Genomic DNA, 24807 nt, shown 5'->3' with positions numbered 1-24807 from the left:
TAAAGCCAATTAGCCCTTCCAATCTACTCAGGAGAGCTTTGTTTTTTAACCCTGAGCACAGGACCTGCTCTCACACGCCCTGGTGTCCCCAGTGCCTCCAGCAATGAATGTGTGGTCCTAGAGGTGCCAGGAAAACATGCGACTCTGATGAAGAAATGAAAAACAGAAGGACTGGAAGCTCCTGCAGTCCTAGCCCCGCGGAGCTGCTTTGACCGTTACCGAAGCCCGCTGTCCACTTCCTACCCCGCCTGGTGTGTTTGTATGTGGTCTTGCTTGCTGGTTCGGTGGTGATTTTGATTTGGGGGCTTTCTCCTGTGTCGTGAGAGCACATCCGTCCTTCCACGCAGAAAGATAAACTCTCCTCCGTCAGGCCTGTATGACTTGTAATGCAGTAGGATACGGGTGCTACCAGCATGTGCACGCAGCGTTTTCTACTCCGTTAAACGTAAAATGAGAAAGACACAGCTTTGGGATGGAAATGACTGCCCAGCAGACGCTGCGAAGGCACAAAACAGCCTGTCAGTTCTGCCAGGGGGTCATTCCCACCCAGGCGAGAGAACGTTTGGCTGATGTGTTCAAACCCCATCCCCCTGGCAGATGTGGACGCCAGCGCCCGGTCCACATCTGCTGCATCGGCTCCTGATGTGTCTGCCATCATGGCCAACACACACTGTGTTATTGTCTCCTCAACAGTCACAGAGATGGGTGTCAGTGGTCAGGTCAAGCGGACACCAGTCCCTGGGTAGACCTATCATTACCACAATGGAACTAGGGTTTAATTCCATTTGAAAGGCCAGATGTGGCCAAGAGCCTGTATCAGCTATCTTCTGCCACAATCAGCGCTGCGTAACAAACCACCCCAAACCAACAGTGCTTTTATAAGCTCATGATTCTGGGGATCGACTACTGAAGCTGGTCCACTGGGGCTGTCCACTGGCAGCTGGGCACCCTCACATCTGCCATTGGTGCAAGTGGGCATGGCTGCCCTGGGCTCCGGGCTCCAATAGGGTGGCCCCCACGCTGGCAGTCCCTAGAGCGTAAGTGTGAAGTCCTCCAGAGGACTTGCCAGGCTGGGAACCACACCGCACCCCTTCTACCACGTTCTACCGCATAGAGCAATTCTCCTGGACGTGCCTCACTCGCGGAGAGGGGACATAAGACGCCACGGCTTGATATGAGGAGTCATGGAGTCACATCTCTAAGTGAGAGTCTGCACACAGTCCTGCAGAGGCAGAGCACAGAACCAGCCTCAGATGCCGTCAGGAGGCCTGGAGCTTAACCTGCAAACTCCTCTCTCCCACTTCTGATCCTGTGGGGTGAGGCCCGGGAAGCTGTGTGCTTAGCAAGTGCCCAGGCCATTCTGACATGAGGGGTCCTTGACCACACGTTAAAAGACGTGGACCCAGGCTGATGTTTCTTAACCCAGATCCACAGACCTCAGGACGCTCGTGAACCCCCAGAAATGTACAAAGTTTCATGCTTCGGACCAGAGCCTTTATTCAGCATGGGAAAGGGCTCGATGACCCGAGAGAGGTTAAACTCGCCCATAATCCACAAGTACTCACTTTCACCCTGGTCTTAACCCTCTTGCCCAAGCCAAGGTGTGACACTCCAGCTCCCCCTACCACACACAAAAATGTAAGGATGGTTTGCCTGATTTCACACGCACGCTTTTGTAGCCAAATGCCTCAGGTGTGGGGGAAGGAAAGGGGGTGGCTTCAGGGCACGTCCAGTGGGGCTGTTCTGCGGGGGGGGCATGGATGGGCAGAGGGGCTGCGGCTGGGGACCAAGGAGCAGCCCCTGTAGACGGCTTACAGAACACGCTCAGGTGGATGAAAGTCTTTGTAGAGATAAAACCCTCCTAAGGAAAAAAGAGGCCTGAGGATTTTGTTTCCTCATCTAAAATGACCCAAGGCCTTCGGTTTACTGTCCCAGCCCCACTGCGGCCATCTGGTGGGGCTGCCGGGGGCGTCCTCGGTTGGGCCAGACGGAATCCACGTGGGTGGAGCCGTCATGAAAGGGGCGTTGTCTGTCCACACTGGGGTGAGAATCACGTGACTTCTCCAGCACCCCCCCACCTTAGGAATTGAGTGGGGTGTCTGAGTCTCTAAAAAAAACCACTGTGTCACCAGATTGTGACCTGTAACCTGAGTAGGACATCCCTGGTAAAATCGGAAAACAGAACTTCTGGGGAGTTTTTGCAACAAGTGTGGGCTCGAAATGCTCCCGTTAACCCAGACCCTGGAGGGGTCAACTCAAAGGCCGACACACCGGGCAGCTCCAAGGAGAGGCTGCCGAAAACATAGAGGTTCAGAGGCCCCAGCATGGAGATATCGGCTGAAGCTGAAGGACACCAGGGGCTCTCCCAGGGCCTCTAGGGGCCCTGCTATTCCCCCAACTCCGCCTTACTGGAAGAAGCCCAGAACCTGGGTCTCGGGGCCCCCTCCCAGCCACAGTGAGAGGCAGGGACCTCCCCAGAGAAAGGCCAGGAGAGCCCAGAGGGGTTGAGGACCATCCCCGAGGATAGCCCGCGAGGCCCTGGAGCCCCCAGACTCCTCCACTGACCAGACCAGGCCTCCTTCCAAGACCTTCTGGCTGTTGAGGGACCCGGGCAGTGGCTGCCCTTAATCCACTGGTCCCCGTCTCCTGCTAGAGATCTGCAGGGTGTCAGCACGAGCTGGTGACAGGTTTTAAGGTTGTCAAAAGAAGAAAGGCCCTCAGAGGCCCCCTGTCCCCTAGTCTAGTCACACCCATCTGGATTTGTTGTTTCTCCTGCTTGAAACTGTAGGGGAGGGAAAATTTCCCCCGTTACCCCTCTTGGGTTCTTATGGATGGACTGATAGTAAAATTGACACAAGACAGATTAGCAGGAGGGAAAGAAACTAATTTTCGTTCATGCACATGGAGGTCTCATAGAAATGGAACCCAAGAAGTGGGCAAAGCAAGCAGCTTTTATATTTTTTAGACAAAGAAATGGTAAATTTGTGAGGAACTGAAAGGACAAAGAAACTTGCGTTTGGGTGCCCAATTCGTGAAGCACCTAAACAGTTTGGGCTTGGGGCAGTCAGTGAAAGGAGGCACGGGGTTTTTTATACAGGCTTCTCGGCCCCTAATTCCCTGTCTCTGGTGATAAGGGTGTCCTTCGACCTCCAGGTGCAGGGGGTGCACCCTTCACATGGGAGACTTCTTTCCTGCTCTCAGGGAGACAGAAAGGTCAGAGCGTCCCTCTTGCATTAGTCTTTCCTTAAGCAACTTTAATTCAAAACAATATACCATCGAGGCACATTTGGGGGTGGCCTACTGTGGGCCCCACGATCCTGAACCACTGGAGTCTGCACAGGAGCTGCCTCCTCTGATGTGCTGGAAGGGACACCGTGCGTCTGTGGGCTCCCATCCCAGTAACCCAAAGTTCCCAAGCCCGCCTCCCGGGGAAAAATCTCGCATCACGTTCTCTGCATCTCTTTACCGCCAGCCCCAGGCTGGCCCAGCTTCCCGCCCTAAACCCAGGAGACCTGGCTCCCCCGTTTTCCTTCAGCCAGGGGGCTGGTGGGTGGTAGCGAGGCTGTCACATGAACACCACTTCTCAGGAGGTAGACAGTGGCCTAAGGAGCCCTGGGAGGCCTTTGGGTGGCATTGGGTGCTGGCAGTCCTATTCCCATCAAAAGAATCAGGCCAACAATCAAAACAGAGTCCCCTCCTGAAACAAAGAGGCAGCCTAGGTTAGAGTGGAAACAGAAGTCTGAAGCTGTTTCACACCTGGCCGGCAGGGTCCAGTCAGGAGACAGAAACCACAGGGTGATTTGAAACGGAAAGTTTATTACAAAGAATTATGAAAAGGCATTGGAGTAACAGAGAATTGGCAGCAACAGGTACAGAGAACACTGAAGAGTACAGGAAGAGCAAGACGCAGGGAGCAGCCCTCAGGCTGACATGGGGCACCCAAGGGAGACCCCACCCCAGGCCGTGCTGGAGCAGGTGCGGCGTGGCCCGGTGCGGCCGGCAGCGTGGGGCAGGCACGGAGCTCGCTGGCTGGTGGAGAAGTCATGGGGGACCTCACCAGCGGGGTCGCTGGAGGCTCGTCCACTGGGATGCCAGCGGGTGCCGTGCCCCAGAGCTCTCTACCAAGCCACCCCAGGGGATACAGGAGAGGCTGCTCTTGGGACCTGCCTTGCCAGGTCACTCCAGTGCAGAAACCCTGGGAGAAGGGCCAGGGGAGGTGCTGGCCACTGTGCACTGCAGGGCCTGAACACTGGAACAGCAAGAGAAACCCTCCCTCCGGTGTCCCTCCGCGGTTCTGTACTGACGAGGCTCCTCACAGCTCTGGCCCCAAAGCAGAACCATTTGCAAAGCCCAGAGCAGGCAAAGAAGGGAGGATCTGAAGCTGAGAGGGAACAGACCGAGAGCTGACACAAGCCCACGCGCTGGCGAAGTCTGCCCCTACAGTCAGCCATTCCCCCCATGTCCACCGCGTGCATCTCGAGGCAGCCCTGAGCTAGGGGGCCGTCTGCAAAGGTGACTGAGGCCCTCGCAAGGGTGCCAGATTTAGTACATAAAAGTGCAGGACAAAGCTCAGATAAATGAGATAATTTGTTAGTATAGATCCCATGCAGTATTTGGGACATACTTATACTAAAACATTATTCATCCTTTATCTGAAATTCAGATTTAGCTGGGCATCCTGTGTTTGTTTTTAATTGAAGTACAGTTGATTTACAATGTTGTAATAGCTTCAGGTGTACAGCAAAGTGATTCAGTTATATTTTTTTCTCAGATTCTTTGACACTAGAGGTTATTACAAGACACTGAATATAGTTGCCTGTGCTATACAGTAAACCCTTATTATCTATTTTACATAGTTTATATCTGTTCATCCCAAGCTCCTAATTTACCGCTCCCTCCCCTTTCCCCTTTGGTAACCACAAGCTTGTTTCCTATGTCTGTGAGTCTGTTTCTCTTTTGTAAATAAGTTCACTTGTACTATTTAGATCCCACGTACAAGTGGTGTCATATGTGTTTGCCTTTCCCTGTCCCACTTATCTCACTTAGTATGACAGTCTCTAGGTCCATCTACGTTGCTGCAAATGACAGTATTTCATTCTTTTTTATGGCTGAGTAATATTCTATTTTTTATATACACACACACACACACACACACATATACCACATCTTCTTAAACTAACTGAATGTTAGACACTTAGGATGCTTCCATGTCTTGGCTATTACAAATAGTGCTGCTATGAACATTGGGGTGCATGCATCATTTTGAATTAGAGTTTTCGTCTTTTTTCCGGATATTTGGGCGTCCTGTGTTTTACCTGACACTCTGACCCCAGCACTGCCCTCAGGGACACAGAGTCTGATAGACACAGTAAGTCCCATCAAGGCCTTTACTTCGGCATCTTCTGTTCACAAGAGCGTCGGTCAAGTACAGAGACTGGCTGAACTGGCTTATTCCCTGTGCCCCTACCCCCTCCTCCCCAGGGGCTGGCCTGGGCCACGGCTCCTTCCATCAGAGTGTCTGTCACACCCCACAGTGATCCCCCCTCACTAGGCTTCATTCGCTCACAAATATTTCCGGGGGTCCTTTTGCTGAGCTCCAGGTCTGAGTCTTCCGGGGCCAGCTGGGCTTCGGAGTTCAAAGCATTCAGGGCCAAAATAATAATAAGAAGAAAAGGACATACAATATATTATATAACCTCCATCAGGGCCTGGGGCAGGACCGCCAGCATGAAATACACTAACACTTCTGCAGCCAAATCTGTCCCACTAAGTGGGATAAATACCCCATAAACAGTATTACACCTTGCTTCCGGCTGACTTATGTAGCAATAAAGTGGCTCGTGAGATGCTGAGATAACTACAGACAATAAATTCTCTAGTACTTCTTACTCTCAAGGAAAATGTTCTAAAGCGTCAAGCTTATGCCAGTTCAAGCGAAGCTCAGTGCCCAGACGTGCCTGTGCAGTGAGTCACCTCCAGGCCTGGCTGCCCCAGCCCCGCGAGGAGGCCCAGCAGCGCTGCGCAGCCTCGGTCACCAGGCTGGAGGCGGGCATCGGAGAACTGTCATCTCAAGCCACGATGCAGCCCCAGAAACATGGTGCCTCTCGGCACGTCTCTGCGCGTCACCAGCTGAGAACTAAGCCATCTCTTGGGCTCCGTGACTGCCTGCTTGCTGATAAATGTCCTCGAAGCCAGTGATGGGCAGGTCACACGTCATGACCTCACAGTCCCCGGGGGCCTCCCCAGCATGCACAGCGCCCCGCCTCGTCCTCATCTGTATTTAACGCAGTCCACAGGCGTCTCCATCCCTCAAGGGAGGCAGGAGACCTGCTCCATTCCCATGCCCAGCATCTCTTCCATGTCCCTTTCGCCTGACTTAAGCCCTGGTTTACGTCAACTGCAGGAAGCATTCACTTACCCACCCCCCACTGCACCTCAAAAAAAAAGTTTTTACGGGGCTTCCCCGGTGGCGCAGTGGTTGAGAGTCCGCCTGCCGAAGCAGGGGACGCGGGTTCATGCCCCGGTCTGGGAAGATCCCACATGCCGCGGAGCGGCTGGGCCCGTGAGCCATGGCTGCTGAGCCTGCGCGTCCGGAGCCTGTGCTCCACAACGGGAGAGGCCACAGCAGTGAGAGGCCCGCGTACCGCAAAAAAAAAGTTTTTACATTCACTCTTCATGGGGTGTAAAACTCCTGTCACAAATCGGGGGAAAATGAATGTCAGAAATCTTACTTTTCGAAAAACATTCAGGAAAGCACCGTGTGCAGGAATAATAAAATACCCGTTTTCTCCCAGTCTGGGGTTCTCTCAGTGAATTCATGCCGCTGATTGAAAGGGATTATCAAGCCAGGCAGAAAACACTTCTTGGGTTACCAGTACACGTTCGTTTGCATAAGAGGGCATACACAGGGACGCATTCGCCCGCCACCTGGGCCTTTTTCCAATCACAGCCAGCTTCATCCTGAGTCGGCCTGTGCTTTTCATCCTGCAACCCTGCCTGCACCCTCCTCAACCATTCTAATGCCTTCCTAGAAATGCACTACAGGACCCAGCTGTTTCCTCAGCTCTGAAGCCTAGTGCAGACTGAGGTTTTAACCCGAAGCAATCTTAGCAAATCCACCACTATGATTTTCAGATGGTTCCTGAAGAGAAGTTTTTCTACCAGACATTCAGATTGTTTTACATCACTGCCTAAATCTCTACAGCCAAGCTTCTGAATATTCATGCTCACCTTTACAAATCAGTTCTTCCCGTGCTATCCAAGCTGTTTCGTGAGCAGCAAATGCCGTTTGGCATACGCTGGCGTCCTCACTGCCAACCCCACCATCCACTTCTGTCAGCATCCCTGGCCCCCCATGCAGTGGTTTCCACGTCTCACTGGGTCTTGGTCATCACCAATCCTGCAGAACTTCAACTGCCCGCCCTTTGATTTCCAAAGTCATATGTCACGGTGGGTCCCAACATCACTGGCTTCCTGATATCACCAAGGACAGTGTTATCTGTGTCCCCAGCAAGCAGTGGGGTATCTTTAACTCTTTTTTCAGGCATGAATAGTACGACTGAACACGAAGTCACAAAAGGAAAAATAAACTTTAAAATTTAAAACACACATAAGCAACGGATAGAGGCGCCTGCACCCCTGGGAGCACTGGAGTGCTACAGTCAGGTCAAGTCAGCTTTGCAGCGAGGTGAATCTTGGCACCAAACTTATGGGAAAAAAACTTCTCAGTGTCCAGAGCTTTCTGCATTTTGGAATTGCAGATAAGGGACTGTAGGTCTGTTCTACCGGGGAAAGGAAAAGACAGAACCAGCGTCTTCAAAGAGCTCCCAGTCCAACAAGAGAGAGCTGTCTGCAAACAGAGCACAGTTCAGTGGTGAAAGCTGCTATTCCTTCCGGGGAGGAAGACCTTACCCTCTACCCTTCTAGGGTTTTCCAGCTGCTCTAAGAATTAAATTGACCTGAGACAGATTAATAGGAGAACATCAAACAAAAGTTTAATAATATGTATACATGGGAGAGGCACTGGAAAAATGAGTATCTCACCAAAATGGCTGAAGCCCTCACCTTAAACACCATCTTCAGCTGAAGACAAAAGAGCACGTTGAGGGTAGTGGTTTGGGACTTCAAAGGGGTGGAAGGCAATTCACAGAGATAGAAAAGCAGATGTGTGGTAAGCAAATGTTCGTGGGCCTTGCAGAGACAGTGGGACACAGAGTGGACTCTGACCTCTAGGTTTTCCCACATTGGGCCATGTTCTTTGTAGATATCTGTGGCGACGGCTCTATTCCAGGAACAGGCCCTTTATCTAAATTCTTTAGGCAGCTAAGGGGGGGGGGTGGTAAAAAGAAACACTTTCTGAGTCTTTTTTCTTAAAAACAATCAGGCTAAATTAATCCTCATGCCAGAGACACATTTTGGGTTGGCACACTTTGCTTACCTAGAGTGAGCACCTACGAAGTGGTCCCTCCAAGGCAAGCATTGCTGGTCCCATTAACAAACGGAAACTCTGAGCCCAGAGAAGTTCATAACCAAGTGCTATAAAGACTTACATCTCCCCCCCTCAACACATTTAAATTCTAACCTCCAATGGGGTGAGGGCCTTCGGATCACAGTCAGGCCATGAGGGAAGAGCTCTCACATATGGAATTAATGCCCCTATAAAAGGATCCCAGAGCGCTCTCCCTTCCCCCACGTGAGGACCGTTGGGGCCCAGGACAGGCCATCTCAAAATGTGCCTTAATGGCATATTGATTATTTTGAATTAAAGTACTTAAGAAACGGCCAATGCAAAGGGACACTCTGACCCTCCTTTCTGTCTCCCTGAAAGCAGGACATAAATCTCTCCTGTGAAAGGAGCATCCCCTGCATCTAGAGGCAGGACACCCTTATCCCCAAAGATGGGGAACTGGGGGCTGAGAAGCACAAACCTCATTCTTTAACTGGCACCCTAAACCTCAGTTTCTTTGTCCTGTCGAGTCCTCACAAATTTATTGTTTCTTTGTCTAAAAAGTATAAAAGTTTCCTGCTTTGGCCACTTCTTAGGTCCCATTTCTATGGGGCCTCCATGCACATGAATTAGAATTAGTTTCTTTTTCACCCGTTAATCTGTCTTGTGCCAACTGTACTATCAGTCCAGCCACAAGCCCCCAAGAGGGGTGGAGGGGAAGTTTCCCCCTCCCCAAGAGCACAGATTGGATCATAGCCCCTGCTATGACACTCACCAACCAAAAAAGTGGTTCTCAGACTGTGTCCAAAGGAAACCAAGAGGCCTCAGATCTGCTGTGAGAGCTACACAAGGACCTGATTATCTATTTTTACCCTTCACCTGCAACCCATTCTCAAATGTGTTCTATAGCAAATTTTAACACACTAGAGACGGCCAAAATATTAACCATTTCTGCCAGGATACCTCACTTTTGTATAGGCCTCCCCCCAGGATAAAACCTTGTTGCATTCTCTTGTTTAGTTATGAACACCCAAGACTGCAGAGCTTGGTTGGCAAACACACCAGGTGTGCATTTGCCCCAAATACAAAAAGATGCCTGCAGGAGGCCACTTGTTGCAGGACTGCTAATGGAGACGAGACTGGATCAACCCATGGGCCCATCAACAGGGGACGGGGTTGACCACACACTGGAGCTCTGCGCAGCTACAAAAGCAGTCAGGACCTTGACCACGGATCCTAGGGAGCCTCCTCAAGGATGGACGGTTACATGAAAAAAGGCAAAGAGGAGGAAACATGGATAGAAAGGAGGGTCCTCCAAAAACCGGAATAAACTAAGAAAACCGGAGGTCGGTAGCGCTGGGGGAAGGACCTGGCGTCCCCGTAGGTCTGTAACCTCTGCTCGGCTCCCGACCGGCCCCCTTCCCACGGCGGCCCCTGCGCTCCAGCTTTTCCGCGGTCTTTAGGGTTTACGTGCGACCGGCCTTCTGGGCATCGGAGGCTCTCCGAACCCGCCGGGCTTTCCCGGCACCGGGCCCAGGCGGCGCACCTCCCGGACCGGGGGCGGCTGGGCACCCAGATTTTGCTCCCCGCCTACGAGTGGTGCTCGAGGAGGGATCTTCCCGGAGGAAGGGTTCGAAAGACGGTGGGGGTCCCAAAGGGAAAGTGCGGGCAGAGCGCGCCTGTCCCGCTGAGAACCCGCGGAACCCGCCCGCGCGGGACAGGCGCGCCCCGGGCCCAGCCCCAGGGACAACGTGGAGAAGCTGTCCGCCGCCTCCTCCTCCTTGACCGCCGTTTGCGCACTCGGCTTCTCTGGGCACCGGGGGACGCCGGCGGGGATCTTAGGGCCTCGGCAGTGGCGCGACGAGCGCGGGAGAGTGGCCGGAGAGCGCAGGTAGCGCCGCCGGAGAGCGCAGGAAGCGCCAGGAGGGGGCGCCGGGAGGGGACTCAGACGGGCGGCGCGCGGGCTCCTGGGCCGCGAGGGCGGTGCCTCACGCGCGCCAAGCCCCGCCCACGCGCAGGCAGCGTCTCTTCCGATTGGGCAGCGCCTCCAGGCCGTCGGGGTGGGCCGAGAGTCGTCGCGTCCGGGTGACGTCTCCCGCGGGCGTCGGGAGGGGTCGTCGGCGTCCGCACCAGTGTCGGCGGCCGCGGCGGCGGGTGGGAAATGGCGGAGTATTTGGCCTCCATCTTCGGCACCGAGAAAGACAAGTAAGTGAGAGCCGGCCGCCGGGGTCCCGGGCCAGGGGGGCGGGCGGTGTGCGGCGAGGCTCGGCGGCGGGGCCCGGGAGGCGGCGGGAGGCCCGGCGGGCCGGCGGGGGGAGGGGCGGGCGGCTCTTCCGGCCTCGGGAGTCGCGCGCCGCCGCCTCGTGCGCCCGGGCGGGCGGGCGATGGGCCGGGCGGGTGGCGGGCTTCCGCTCAGGCGGCGCGGCCTCTCCCGCCGGGGGCTTCTCGGCGGCCCACCTACAGGCGACCCTGGCCCCCGCGCCCCTGGCACGCGGAAGCCGCCTCGAGTTGTGCTGAAGTTGTCAACATTAACGATTCCCCCAACTTTTATCTTTTAATGTCGAGTCGGGCAAGCGGTAGTACAAGCTTCGCCCGCGTTAAATCGTTAGATAACTTAGGGTCCTAACTGTTAGGGTTTTATCCGCTTCACGAGCCTCTTGTGTGAGTTAAGCGGTGATCGGGCTGATCGTAAGGATATTTGATGTGAAAAAGTATTTTGGAGATTACGGGTTTAACTAACCGTAAAAGACATAATCTGATTTTAAAATACTTTAAGATGTAATTCCAATATAATAGTAAGATGGGTGTTTTTTCTTTTATTAGGTTGTATATCTTTCGTAATCAATTGTTAGATTAAAAGTAAAACATATAATTTTGATTTTGCCACGTATTAATTTCCAGTTTATTCACTGAAATTTAGACTAAAGGGAATGTTTCCAGACATTTTGGAGGATAATTCTTATTTGAAAACCCAAAGATTAAGCTTAATCTATTCTTTGAATAAATGGTTAACATCTTGGGATTCTTTAGGGCTGTACAGGGCTTACGTGAATATGTTTTTTAATGATAAACTCCTAAGGGTGCTATAGATAATGTTTCAATACCACTTGATCAAACACTTTAAATTGTTTCTGTTTTCCAGGATGCAGTCTATCTTGTAAAATGTCTTCTTTTACACATTCTAGAATTTCCTGTGTTGTTTGGAAGAGGGGGTTATATTTTTTCCTAGCAAAACTCACAAGACAAAAGCATCAGTCATACTCACTCCAGAAACATTAGTTGAGTGTCAACTCAAGGCCAGTCTCTGGGGACTCAAAGATGGGTAAAATTTGGATCTTGTTCTCAAGGAACTCAAGGAGTGAGGGGGTACTTATTGTGTAAAGGATAACTAAAGTAAAACACATTAAAATGTATTAAGTGCTATGGAAGAGGTGTGTGCCCCGAAGGCCGTGGCTCCAGAGGCGGCAGCTTGGGGAACATGATCTTGAATGGATTGGCCAGCTCTGCTGGAAAAAGAGGCTTCTCGGAGTTTGCTGAAGAGCGTGCAGTGTTAATTTCACTCTTGAGCTTATGTTAGTGTGCGCCATGACTTATGTCCCATGCAGTGTTTTTCCGTTGTTCTGGTAAAAAGCTGCATAAAGTGGTGTCTTCGCTCTTTGCTCTATGAAACTCTTACTTCAGAGGTTCATGTCAATGTTTTTTATATTCCTTCTATAAATAACCACATTTCAGTCTGTTGGTGCTGTATTGTAAAAATCATGGCTATAATTCAGGAAACGAGTATTTAATCTAGGTTTCTCATTTCAGGGAGACTTGCGGGGTTTTAGTTTCCAGGAAACATCTCGACTCCTAAAAAATGAAGATGATGATTCCCGCTAACCTTTTAATTTTCTTTTTTTTTTCAATTTAAGCTGGAAGTAAAATGTAGGTCTGTACCAATTAAAAATATCTAGCTAATTACACATGTGAGGTTATGGACAGTTTCTAAATCTAAGCATAGATTAGCCTTTCTGATATCTTCTCTGTGATAGTAAATCACGTGTTTTACATCATTTTATTTCAGTAGTTTAATGAGCACACTAGAAAAGTTTTGACTGATAGACTAAATTCAGTAATTAACTGGGCATCGTGAAAAGAGAGTCATCTCTGGAAGTACAGGACCAAGGGTTGTTTTAGTTATATGGAATAGTTGGGTATTAATTGTTGAGATGGGTTTTGTCTATTCTGGGATCTTCTTAAAATAAGCTCTTTATTTTCAAGTGACTTCCTGAAGATGTAATGTTATATACTCAAGTGAAATAATCTGAAGCAAGACCTATAAGTTTGCAAATACATGTAGTAATCATTTTTCTCTCCTGGTACATTTAGACGTTTCCACTTATATTGCCATCTCATAGTAAATCAATGGCTAGTTGACCTTAATGGTCCATCAGATTTCACTGAGGCCCTTTGACCTTAACTCTGGGTGGCCCTTGCTGAATACTTGAATCTACAGGGTAACTTTCCCACCTCTGCGAGTCTAAGTTTGAATGGGGCCCCCTAGTAAGAGTGCATATTTCATCATGGATGGGTTATGCTAAGCCACCTTGCATTGCTCTCACGCTGGCTGGAGTGCCGGTTTTGATTTTATCCGGATGGCCCAAGTATTGGAGCTTTTTAAGGGAGGGCTTTGCGATATGGGGACAGAAGGTGGCCTCGTGTAGTTCCTGCAGACGGGGGGGAGTTCCCCAATAGCTTGTTTTCAGTGTATTGAAACCAGGAGGACCTCTTTTTGGAAATTTCTTTTGGAAACCAGACATCTTTTTGGAAATTTCCTATTGGTCTGGTGTCTTGGGTGAGGGAACCTGGACTTTGTGATTATTTAGATAATAACGACTACGTGTAATGAGCACACAGATGGTGCATCTGATTCTGGTGCTCGGAACAGTGCCATGTTGGCATTTTCCTCAGTTTACAGATGGCTCCTGAGACCTGGACAGGGGCTGGCTACTGGCCCAAGTCCAGGCAGCTAGTAGCCGACTCAGGATCTTGACCCCTCGCTACACCGTGTTGATGTCCTCAAGAGAGAATTTCACCGTGGAAGACTAAAGAACAGATAGGTTTTAAGTTAAATACAGTTTTAGATTAACTTAACATACAGTTTAAGAGGAAACGATAGAGAAGTACAGTTGACCTTTGAACCACGTGGAGGTTGGGGTGCTGACCCTCTGCACAGTCAATAATCCAGTCTGAGTTTAACTTCTAGTCAGCCCATGTCTGCTGTTCCGAATCCTACGATTCATCCGACCATGCGTCGTGCAGTACCATAGGATTTAATGACTAAAAAACCTGAATATAAGTGGACCTGCATAGTTCGAGCCCATGTTGTTCAAGGGTCAACTGTAGTTGAAAGTGGAGGGGATTCCAATGCAGAGGAACCAGGTTAGAATTAGAGTGTTCTTCATTGAAAGAGTACCATGTTTTTAGAGGGGCAAATTGAAGCTGAGTAGTTCTAAAATATGGGAAGGTACCTATTACCAGTAAAAACAATGTGCCTGTGTTTTTGTGAAGTAAAAGAAACGTAGTTTGATAGCATTTATCATGTTGATGACATGTTTCCATCTATTTGTTATCTTCCCAGCAAAATAATCAGTTCTTATTTTCCCTTACAGAGTCAACTGTTCATTTTATTTCAAAATTGGAGCATGTCGTCATGGAGACAGATGCTCTCGGTTGCACAATAAACCGACCTTTAGCCAGGTTTGTTTGTTTTTCCTTTTTTTTTTTCCGTTTTCATGTAAATGATCAAAAGTTAATGTACTTTACACAGGCAGTTAATTTCCATGTGTTAATAAGCAGGGGGGTTTTTTCTATAGTTTTATTTTCCATTTGTGTTCATAAATGTGTTTGTTTAAATGAGAATGAGGCAGGTGAACCACCCCTAGCGGAAGGTCTGAGAGCACCATTCCCTGTTTTTTTCATTAGAAAAACTTATGGGTTGTGACTGGTTTTCACTGCCTGACCACTCTCCCTGCCTCTAACAGGCGTGGGCCGGGAGGGGCAGCCAGGCCTGCGCTGCCCTCGCCTCTGCTCCAGGCGCTGGTAGCTGCAGAGCTGGCTTTCTGCTTGTTGCTCTCTAGGCAGTAGAGGTGGATGGAGCCCCCTTAGAGGAGACGCTGGTGTGACTGTCAGCAGAGCCGTCACACTGTGCACGCAGGGGCTCTCCAATACGCCTGGGTGTGTCTCCTCTGAGACCCCAGCCAAGGACACAGCAAGTTGTATCATGTCATTAGAAACATGAACAATGAAAGTTAACATTAGAAGACAGGCATTTACTTTCAGTTATTCGTGGCCAGTCTGTTCAGTTAATTGAGAGATGCCTGTTACCTTGGGCTTGGCTATGTTGTGAGTTCAGATCGGTCAAAAATGGTGATTTTTGATAGTTTATTTTTGGCTAATTGAAGAAAAGGCAAGGGTTTACACCCTGCAACAGATCCAGTGAATTAAAGGGAGAAAGCACCTCTGGGAGGAAGAGAAAACTTCTGTCCGTGTTTACCTGAATGTTTGGATTTGAAAAGAACCTATACTTCAGTCTTTCCAGACTGAGGGCTCTTGAGCTCCTTCAAGCCGCCCGTGAAGTCTGAATGTGCAGCCTCAGAACCACTGTGTATAAGTATTTAGGAAAGTCAGTCAGTTGTTGTAAGAAAGAGACAGTATTTTCTAATTTAATAGCTTTGAACATGTCTCTTTTGAAATTCAGAATATTGGAGAATTCGCTTTACGTTTTCTGTTTGTTGAAATTTTATTTTAAGTGCTTCCGTTTATGAACGAAATCTCCCTCACTAGGCCAGTGGCCGTGATTCCGTTAGAGTTTGGTGGGGTCAGGTGTATGTGTTCACTTGAACATCTTGTTTTGATTCGTTTGGTTGGCTTTAGGTAATCCTGACCACCTGTGATTTTAATGGAACTGAATTACTCCCTTTAAGTGAAGTTTCTTTTATTATTAAACAGCCACTGCCAGATGACCTGAGTGAGAGCTAAAATGAATTTCCTGTTGGATCACTGGGCTCAGTATAGCTTTCCATCAGAGCTGCCACACACTGGTGATTCCAGTTAAAAACCAAGTGCGGTTGGCTTTGGGAACGTCGGAGTCCTGAAGTGGTTGACTCGGGGCGGTATCAGTGGCTTGCAGAGAGGCCAGGCCCTGGGGGTGGGTCTGTGTGGTGACAGCTGTGCTGTGTGGCTGGCGGGCATGCTCCCAGGTGGGTTTCTCAGAGCAGACCTGCGGCGGAGGGACCCGCACGACCATTGCCCTTGACCCCGCAGCTGGAAGCGGAGGCGGCCGGTTCTGTGAAACCACTTACAAAACTGCTCTGGATACACGTTGAGACTGAATATTTATTTTCTTAAATCATGTGGTTTATTGGTTCAGCTTGTAAATCTAGCATAATTCAGTGTGGGTTTCTTTTTAAGCTTCTTACAGTGATGTGGACATTAAGATTCATGTAATGCTAGCCTACTAACTTAAACATGGTTTGTTTTTTCAGACAACTTGAGTTTGAGAAGAACGGTACAATGTAAGGTTTCACGTCTGCCTCATCCAGCTTAAAGCACAAGGGCTAAAAGGATTTTTTCCCTTAAAAGAAGGATTGGAAAAGAGCAAATGTTTTAAGCTATTGTATTATGTAAACAGAGATCCCACCAAGAAAATGTAAATACGCTAGGTGTCCATGAGAGTTAGGAAGCCCATTGGGTGCGCCTGTTTCCTACGAGATCAAGAGAGCTTGATGGACTGCATATACTTGGCTTATGCATTTGGTTTAAAAAAATTTTTTTCATATGGGGAATATGATTATAATGTGACTTTTTCGACATCATAGTGTCTGCTAGCTTGAAGTATGAGGAAATGTTAGCGTTCTATCATTTACCGTGTCTTAAAACACTTCAGTGACATGGGACTACTCAAAGTAACAATTACAATTTCTTCTTGGTTGCTGGCTGACTTGACCTAAGTCACTTGACCTAAGTCACCGCTCAAACTCTGTTTTCATAATATGATGGTTTGGGTGTACTCTTCAGAAGACAAGTGTCTGACTTGCAGGAAACAAACAGCAGGCGTTGAGCCATTTGCAAACAAGTTGTCTCTTTGCAATTGTCTAATATATGCACAGCAGCCAGTAGAATTCCCCTTTTTATTTTTTTTTCCCCGCAGACCATCTTGATTCAAAACATCTATCGTAATCCCCAAAACAGTGCACAGACGGCTGACGGCTCACACTGTAAGTCCCACAGTTGGAGAAATTTTTTTAAAACAATGGTGTTAAAGAGCCCACTCTTAATTGAGACAAATAATGTTGGCTTCTGAGCTGCTGACATAGAGCTGTTGCAAACAGGACACGGTGCCGGAGGTCCTTGGCGCACACAGCAAGAACTTGATACTTGGCTGCGTTCAGCAGGCTGGCCGGGAGGTCACTGGCCGGACCTCTTCCCACCGTGGACGTTTGTTAACAAGAGGGGTCCGGCCCTGTGACACCCAGACGTCACCAGCCAGTCATTGGTCTTCACAGTGACTGAACCCCTGGCAATTATTAAGTTCTTTCTGTGAAATCAAAAACCTTAGGAATATTTAGGATTTAATAAGGTAAGTTGCCCAATAAGTGTGGGTTTTGTTTCACCATTATACTTTTTCCTCTAGGAAGTAGAGATTTCATGATACGTAATTATTGTATTTCTCTAATCAGTTTATACAGGCACCCTTTCTCATTGTTCATTAAAAGTTTCCTGTAACAGGAATATTTTGGTAGTAGCCTGCCGAGTTGTTTGCATTCTTAACTGGATTGGAGCTTCGAAAGGGAGAATTTTTACAGTCTGTGACAGAAATACAATATGAACATGTCATGGGATCTCTGTTGCATCGCAGTGTCAGGGCGCTCCACGACAGCCACCAACTAAGAGAGAACACCTCTGCTTCGAAAGAAAATAACTTGCTCTTTTTTCAGCACTGGGTCTTGACTGAAGTGATCGCCACAGGAAACCGGTTAAGTGTTTACATTTAATTTTCCATGATATAAAGTTGTTGCGTTTTGTATTTCAGACCATTGCCCTCTTGAACATTTACCGTAACCCTCAAAACTCTTCCCAGTCTGCTGACGGTTTGCGCTGTAAGTTCATACAAGTTCCTTCCCTGGTTCCCTGGGCTTGCGTGTCAGAGCTCAGCGTCAACTCCATCTGGTCTGCCGCTGTAGTGTCAAGGACCACCTTTCACTAGAGGTGTCGAGAGCTTGTGTCCCACTGACCCCATGGAAAGCTCTGTTTGAGATTGGAACTCGTGCCCACTTATTTAGGAAGGAAAAAGTGACTGGAGAGGGTGCCCTTGACAAGAGCATGGCGCTGCTGCTCTCCCTTCCGGCCCCTTGGCCGTCATCCGGGGGGATGTGTGTGCACGCTCTTCCCGCTAACAGGGAAAGTTTCTCTGACTTAAAAAAAATTGTTCTGAAATTGTTTTTCAGATTTTATTTCTTATTAGACTTTTTCCCCCTTAAACTCCATTTTGGAGATCATGCTTTTAACTGTGAGAGCACTGTTCTGAGAATGTTTCCCAAGTAGGGTCCTCCAAGTTGCACTGACCCCGAGTGCAACACCAGTCCTGTGTGGACTCCTGTCTTCATCAGATACTTTATGTAGGTATTTCCGACTTCAGGAGTTAGTTTATTACATTGGGGAAATAAAGGATCCTTGGTAGGGAATAGCTCTAGACCGGGCATTCAGTAGACATCACTGGTTTCTTCAGGTCATGGGAGATGCTGAATTTGAGTTATGGATGTATTTACTGAGGGGTATCTTTTGGGGAACAGGAGAAATACTACTATCTCTGGAAAGTTAAACTTAAGTTTTACAGCTGTTGAAATTCACCGTGGAGTGAATTTAGTCATCTGAGGATAAGCTGAAACGAACATCCTGGACTCGTGTTAAAATCAAGGGGTCCAGACCAAAGGGTAGATGCTTCTCATTCACCAGTTTGTTTTGAAGCTGTAAAAACTAGATCACAGAATAATACCACGAGGTACCTTTGGATAGCCACAAACCTGGATCAAACACACCCTTGGCCCGGAGCCCCTCAGTTTATAGGGTGACCTACAGTGGGTGAAATGGTCCCAGCAGCCACCACCTCCTCAAGCTGGCCCCAGACTGGGAGGCCTTCCAGTTCCGTGTGTGTGCGTGCACGGTGCCTGTGTCTGCAGGGGAGGGACTGGTACATTTTTCCTGCCGAGACACTAAATGTTTTTCGACGCTAATGCTGACCTGATAGAGAATTAATTTCTTTCCCTGAATCTGATGGTAGCAGGATTTACTTGGTAGCCCTTGAATTAAAATACCTGGTTTTCTGTTATTTAAAGAAATAAGATCAATGGGTGGAAGAAACTGTTTCTCTATGGACTGATTAAATAATTTTGTAACAGCCCTACCCTGGGGTAGAAATGAATGAGAAGTAGATGACTGAGTTATGACAGTTAATCACTCTTTGCCCTGCTTGTTTTTTCGGGGATGCGTATGCTTTATTGACAGAAGAATGTTGGATTAGTTCTCTGTGTCTGTATTTGCGATTCACAGGACTCTTGTTTTGCATATGCTACAAAATAAAAGTTTAGCTGTACTAAAGACTACAGTTCTGGGGTCCAGATTGTACAAATTAAACACAATTCTGATTCTACAATTTAGCTAGGTTCATCAGTTTCCTAAAATTACTGGCTCTTTTTAACGTACCCTTTTATCTGTAGAAAAATAAGCTATCTCTGCTCTGATTAAGCTCAAAAATGAACCCCAGTTTAAGAGCGTTTCTGTAAGAAAACTGGGTACTTATTTAAAATATATTGAGTCGTGTAAATACTTTCTTAATTGAACAGTTTTTTAATCACTCATCTCTGCCTTTTAGGTCATTTTGATTGACTCAGAAATTTTAACCAGAGTATAGGAGATGAGATATGCCCACCATCAAGCATTTTAAAATATGAACTTTACATAAATTTTAAAATACGATATTCTGTTATATGGTAACAGAATAGGAATTCTAAGAATATAGCCAGTATTTTAACAGCCACCAAAATTTGATTCTCAGTATTGCTAAAACTTTTTGAGTGTGTAAATATTTTCTGTCTTCTCATTTTTTCTAATGTGGAGAAGGAAATTGTAAACATTAAAATCTGCCCTTGGAATGGGTTTCACTTGACTAGCTTTTCTGTTGTTTAGAACTTGATTTCTGGTCAGGGAAGAAGGTACGTTCACGATAGCTTTTAAATCGACACGAGCTGTCGAGTAGCCATTGTTGCCTAATGCATTCAGTAAGTTCTGTGTTCTGATGCAAGCTGGATTCCTAGAAATTCAAAAATAACTAAAATGCAGGGACACCCCCCCGCCCAACTCCAGTGGCAAGAAAGTGAACTTAAATCATTGTCAGGATCAAAAACTGAAGTTAGTTCTTATCCTTGAGGTAAAAAGTTTTCCAGCGAGCTTGGGACTCGCAGGCAGCGCAGTGTGGATAGAGCCCATGGCCACAGCCCAGCGCCCTTGGCGGGTGCCCAGAGGGGGCCACCAGTCCAGGAGGTGGCTTGTGGAAGGTGACAATTAAAGACAGGCTGTCCCAGCCTCAAAGCCACTCCCCGGTCTGGCTGTTTGGAACGTCAGTTTACTGACACACCAGCTTTGTGCTTTCTCAGATTTAGGTTCAGAGAACGTTAGAGTTTGATGGTAAGATTTGGTAGGAGGATGATGAGGATAGAATGTAAATTTGCAAAATCTATCCACAGAACTGACTTGATTTCACTTAGTGCATGTGAATTATGAAGAATAAACTTGATGAAAATAGTTTGAAATAGAAAATAATGCTTTCTTCAACGAAGCATTGTAACTTTCCCTTTATGTGAAAGAGGGCGTTCAAAATACTGTAATTGAATTTGGTAATTATCCTACTGAGTCTTTATTTTCGGTCATTTGGGTTTTAATCGCATCAGAAAGAACTTTAATGACATTTTGCGTGGCTGCTAATTGGTAAAAGAAACTAGTCAGGAACATAAGCTTTTAATCATTTACCCTGATTTCAGCTTTCATTTTAACCTAATAAAGGAAAGGAAAAAAATCAGTGTGATTACTTGGCCTGTATCTTAAATCTAAAAAGGAAGACAATTTTCACTTAAAAGTTTCTTAATTTGAGAGTCAACCTTTTCCTCACACTTTCTGAAAATGTTGGCCCTTTGATGCTGATTAAAACTTGTTGTGATTTTAACATTTTAATAGCCAGAATTGAGATTGTCATAAGGGGCATTTAAAAATCTCACCACACTTTAAAATTTTAACAAGTGGCTGTGTAATGCAGTGTCTTCAGTCTCCAGTAGAACGCAGCTCTCGTTTTCTCTCTAGATAATCTGATGTGTGTTATGTAGCAGTTTGAGTTTAAGCACAGAGCTGTCTCAGTCATGGTTCCCTGCTCTAACCAGCAAGATTTCTGTTGTTCACAGGTGCTGTGAGCGATGTCGAGATGCAGGAACACTATGATGAATTTTTTGAGGTGAGCTGTTGACTGAAACCCACTGACCTGTTGTTCACCCTCTGTATATGGAATTAGGACTTTTCTCCATTAATAAAAATGCCTAAACGTGAGTTATGTTCAGTTACTCTTTTATTTCTGTTGTGATCCTCAAACCACTGTCCTCCCTTCAGGAGGTTTTCACAGAAATGGAGGAGAAGTACGGGGAGGTGGAGGAGATGAACGTCTGCGACAACCTCGGAGACCACCTTGTTGGGAACGTGTATGTCAAGGTAGGAGTGAGACGGCAGGTGAGGCTGAGGAAGGGTTAGTGCCCTTAGCCGCTAGCGTCGAAGTTCCACGTGCTCGGCCCTGTCCATGAATTCGATGCGCTGACCGGCCCTCGTTGGCTGCGGCTTGGGTCTGGTGGCCGGCCTGCGGGTGCCGGGAAGGCGCAGGGAGGGCCCCGGTCGGCGGGTGTCTTCAGCTGTTGGTTAGCGGCTGTTGGACTGGGGAGAAGAAGCTGGTTTATATGTTTGGTTTCTTCTCCCCCCCACCCCTTTTTTTAAATAAAAAGCTTTCATTGCCTGCATAAATCATGACGTGTTCTTTTAACCAGTTGAATTTGAAAACCATGGCAACATATATGGCATGAGCTTGGACCGTAGCAAAATTAACTCATTGTAAATAAAGGGTGGGCTGGTTCTTAAATTGCTGTCCGACATTATCCCACCCGAATTACTTTATCCCATCTGAATTACTTTACCTGTGAGCGGGTGACGCATAGTTGAGTCAGTAGTTGAAGACGTTTGTCATTGAGGTGTGGGCGGCAATGTTTTTGCCTTGTCTTTTCAGTTTCGCCGTGAAGAAGATGCGGAAAAGGCCGTGATTGACCTGAACAACCGCTGGTTTAATGGCCAGCCGATCCACGCCGAGCTCTCCCCTGTGACCGACTTCAGAGAAGCCTGCTGCCGCCAGTACGAGATGGGGTAGGTGTGTGCAGGCCCCAGGGGCGCCCGGGGCGGGGGGGGCACGCACCACATGACCCCGTCTGTTCTCCCGCAGGGAGTGCACGCGGGGAGGCTTCTGCAACTTCATGCACCTGAAGCCCATCTCGCGGGAGCTGCGGCGGGAGTTGTACGGGCGCCGCCGTAAGAAGTGAGTACTCGAGTGAACCGTGACTGTTTCTTAACCAAAATACTGTTTTCAAGTAAAGCTTGGCCTTCGTGTCATTTCTCTTTAAAAGGCACTGCTTAGAATGTAGTGCATATTTTAAAATATAACATGTACTCTTTGAAGGACATTTTCCACGCACACACGGCTTCCTCGTCAGGTCGAGATCAAACCTTAATAACTGAGGGAACCGTTTTTTAGCTGGTGACCACTAAAATTAGGTTTGTTTACACGGTGTTCTCAGATATCTGGACTTCCTTTATGTGCTGCCTATTTCCATTGGGGTTTCTTGGTTTTTATTGGCTTGGGCAGGTTTCTTTGGCTGGGGGCGGGGGCACCACCCTATGGACCACCGACAGTTGGGCACCGTTACGTGTCTGGTCCTGTTGCTTAAGTGCAGGTGGTCGTGTCACCAAGCAGAGAAAAGGCCAAGGTGTCAGTGTGACGAGTCTCTTCTCCTACTCAGATCACTGAGTTCTGACCCCAGAGGGATTCTCATCCCTCTCCTGTCAAACATTTGGAAATGCAGACCTTACTGGTGATTGTTTCATTGTCAACAAAGAGAAGCGTAGGAGAAAAAGAACCCTGGCCTCCCCTCACCCACAGCAGGCCCGACGGACACCGTCGCTGAGCTGCGTACGTGTCAGGGCGGCGGCTTGGCTGGGACAGGACCTGAAACTGGGGTCAGATGTGGAGTGAGGGGTGTGTGTGTCCCGTTCACTCTGGATTAGGGTTTCCCCCGGCCGTTTGAGTTGGCGCCACAGGAGGATATGATAGAGAAGATGGCGTAGCTCTTCAGTCTTCAGGTGCCCCTTTTTATCCCTGACACTTAACGTCTGAGACGAGGGCACATCTTACAGCTCCAGCTTGTGGCTTCATCGGCAGCATTCTTCTCCTTTGTTGGCCTCATCGGCGCGATGAGCTGCAGTGTTCAGACGTGTCAGTCCCCCCGTCCTGTATGTTGCGTGCTGCGGTGTGGGTGCCACGGTGTCCTTTTCTGTCCTTGCTTGCAGGCATAGGTCGCGGTCCCGCTCTCGGGAGCGTCGCTCTCGGTCTAGAGACCGTGGCCGTGGCGGCGGCGGTGGTGGCGGCGGGGGACGGGAACGCGACAGGAGGCGGTCGAGAGACCGAGAGAGGTCTGGGCGATTCTGAGCCGTGCTGTTCTTGCCGCGTGTCTGCTGGGAAGCGTCGTCCGTCGTTGGTGGACCGAGCCAGTTCATAATGGGAGTTTTTTTAAAAAAAACAACAAAAAAAACAAAGATGGGTTTCTGAATAAAATTTGTAGTGATACAGAATTCCTGTGTGACTGATTTCTTGTGCCAAGTCTTTGTTTCCAGTCTCTTCCTTTACAGACCTGTGCATACATCATCAGCCCTTGAGGTGAAGGGATTACATCAGGCACTTCGCGTATAAATGACACACCTACCGGTTAAGGGAAAATTCATGTGCGAAAAAGGCCTGTTTCCTGCGATCTGCATGTTAACAGGTATCCAGTGTTTCTCTCCCGAAGCTGTCAGCAGACTGGAGTGGAAGCCCTGCAGACTGCGCTGGCGTCTGCAGGAAACTTGATCTCTCGACCAGGCGCAGTCCGTGGAGCCTGCAGTGTTGGGTTCTTATCCATGAGCTTCTAGTTTTGCTCCAAGGGCTGCCTTGTGTCCTGAGGCACGGGTGGCACATAACACGGGGATGCGCTCAGGCGCTCGCGTTTCTGTTTCACCGACTGATGGCTGCGTCGTAAACCACTAAGGGACAGGAGCACAAGCCCTGTGATCACATCTGCCTCGGCAGAACCCTCCTGTCTGGTGTCACCTTCCCAAACCATCTTCGTCATGGCAACGCAGGGCAGTGTGACTCAGGGCAGCCGTGGAGTCGTGTCCCGGCTCCTGCCGTGGCTGTGCCTCGGCTGAGAGCACAGAGATCCTCTTAAGAGAATGTCTTACCCAAAGGCAAACCGAAACACGCTTCCAGGTGACCAGCACACGGCACTGCGTGGCATCCCCGTGTTTCCTCAAGACAGCCCCAAGCACAGTTGCCCGCAGGCGTCCGACCCTCTTACCCATTCCTGAGAGGTGTGCCTGCTGAGTGCGGGGAGACACATTACTTCCCTGACCAGTTTGTTTCATGGAAATCAGCTTTTATCTGATAAATTATAAAAAGTGATTTAGTGATTACGTTAGTTTTGTTCAGGTTTGCAGTGTTGAAATTTTGGGGTTTTTTTGTTTTTTTGCAGTAGTAGGCAGATGATTTTGGATAAAGTGGCACTTTGAGTCGGTGGTCTAGGAAGTTATCTTTAAATCAGTTTTCATACTCGCAAAAGAGTCTGTACCAGTACTTCAGATTTTCTATCTAAGTTTCGTCAGAGTTGTAGAAATTACTGAGTCATTTCCACTGCATCTGAAGGAGGCAACGTGACAGAATTTTTAATTTGTATTTCTTAACTTTGATTAGAGTCACCTTTTCCTGTGAAAGTCTCTAGTTTCAAAAGTAAATGAAGATCCCTGGTGGTCCGGTGGTTAAGAATCCACCTTCCAACGCAGGGGACTCAGGTTCGAGCCCTGCTCAGGGAACTAAGATCTCACATGCCACGGGGCAACTAAGCCCGCGTGCCACAACTACTGAGCTCGCGTGCCTCAACGAGAGAGCCCGTGTGCCACAACTACAGAACCCACATGCCGCAGTGAAAGATCCC

At 48.4% G+C, this 24807-nt stretch overlaps 1 protein-coding gene and 1 long non-coding RNA gene across 4 annotated transcripts in view; both read left to right on the top strand.

Moving 5' to 3' along the window:
* LOC125964524 (uncharacterized) overlaps positions 1-24807 on the top strand; it is a 186146-nt gene that overhangs the window by 57606 nt on the left and 103733 nt on the right. The window lies entirely within an intron of this gene.
* Positions 10494-23413, top strand: U2AF1 (U2 small nuclear RNA auxiliary factor 1). Of its 3 annotated transcripts, none has more exons than XM_004264599.3 (8): positions 10494-10651; positions 14098-14185; positions 16638-16704; positions 20938-20987; positions 21140-21238; positions 21801-21934; positions 22011-22103; positions 23132-23413. In XM_004264599.3, exons 1-8 carry the CDS (start codon positions 10608-10610, stop codon positions 23268-23270), a joined length of 714 nt encoding a protein of 237 aa, XP_004264647.1. In that variant the 5' UTR covers positions 10494-10607; the 3' UTR covers positions 23271-23413. The 3 variants fall into 3 exon arrangements, with proteins under 3 accessions (XP_004264647.1, XP_004264646.1, XP_049566381.1); XM_004264598.3 differs by lacking the exon at positions 16638-16704 and adding an exon at positions 17520-17586 and having other exon boundaries at positions 10495-10651; XM_049710424.1 differs by lacking the exon at positions 10494-10651 and adding an exon at positions 17520-17586.

Source organism: Orcinus orca, chromosome 5, assembly GCF_937001465.1.
Source record: "Orcinus orca chromosome 5, mOrcOrc1.1, whole genome shotgun sequence".
NCBI classification, from domain to species: Eukaryota; Metazoa; Chordata; class Mammalia; order Artiodactyla; family Delphinidae; genus Orcinus; species Orcinus orca.
The sequence above is the reverse complement of the archived record's forward strand: the minus strand, read 5'-3'. Positions and strand labels throughout refer to the sequence as shown.

Bases quoted from the DNA above. Each gene is read 5' to 3' on its own strand.
- U2AF1 (XM_004264599.3), top strand. From the start codon at position 10,608: ATGGCGGAGTATTTGGCCTCCATCTTCGGCACCGAGAAAGACAA. The intron at 21,239-21,800 runs GTAGGAGTGAGA...TTGTCTTTTCAG, and splicing joins TTGGGAACGTGTATGTCAAG to TTTCGCCGTGAAGAAGATGC. The intron at 21,935-22,010 runs GTAGGTGTGTGC...GTTCTCCCGCAG, and splicing joins TGCCGCCAGTACGAGATGGG to GGAGTGCACGCGGGGAGGCT.